The sequence below is a fragment of the Penaeus monodon genome, chromosome 24 (assembly GCF_015228065.2).
Source record: "Penaeus monodon isolate SGIC_2016 chromosome 24, NSTDA_Pmon_1, whole genome shotgun sequence".
NCBI lineage: Eukaryota > Metazoa > Arthropoda > Malacostraca > Decapoda > Penaeidae > Penaeus > Penaeus monodon.
The window spans coordinates 10,794,033-10,794,513 of NC_051409.1; the positions used below are offsets into that span (position 1 = coordinate 10,794,033).

The 481-nt window shown below is 54.5% G+C and overlaps 1 protein-coding gene across 1 annotated transcript in view; it reads left to right on the plus strand.

Annotated features, from left to right (window-relative positions):
- The window catches only part of LOC119588563, a gene marked incomplete in the record, with an annotated part of 91,152 nt that overhangs the window by 1,058 nt on the left and 89,613 nt on the right, over positions 1-481 (plus strand). Inside the window, 1 exon segment of the mRNA XM_037937203.1 lies at positions 1-481. Within this exon segment, the coding sequence (XP_037793131.1) occupies positions 1-481 (481 nt within the window).

Consider the following 481-nt stretch of genomic DNA (forward strand, 5'->3'; position numbering starts at 1 on the left):
GGAGCCCTCAGGTTCCCGAGACGCCGCCAGCCTCAGAATCGAGTGGCAGCGGGACGTCCATGCTGAAGAAGCTGTGGCAAAGGCGAGAGAGCGCGGCTGGAAGCGTCATCCGAGGGGAGGCGCTGCAGCAGGAGGGGGGAGCGAAGAAACAAGCCTCCGAGAAGGACAAGGACGCACCGAAAGGCGTCGTGGCTGCCAAGCGCATGTGGGCGGAAAAGGCCGCCGCTTCAGGGGGCACTCCAATAACGCCTCCAGGAACCAAGCCCAAGCAAGAAAAAGCTCAAGAAAAAAGCAAACTCAAGTCTGTGTTCAAGTTAGGATTGAAATGCGATGTCGATCAGCAAGGAGGCTCTTCGAAAAAGTCCGTCGAGAAGACGAAAGTAGATAAATTTAAAACCGTAAATTACGATAAGACGTTGCGGAATATTAAGTCGAAGTGGGTGCCGAATCCAGAGGACGAGGAACTTCTCAGACAATACCG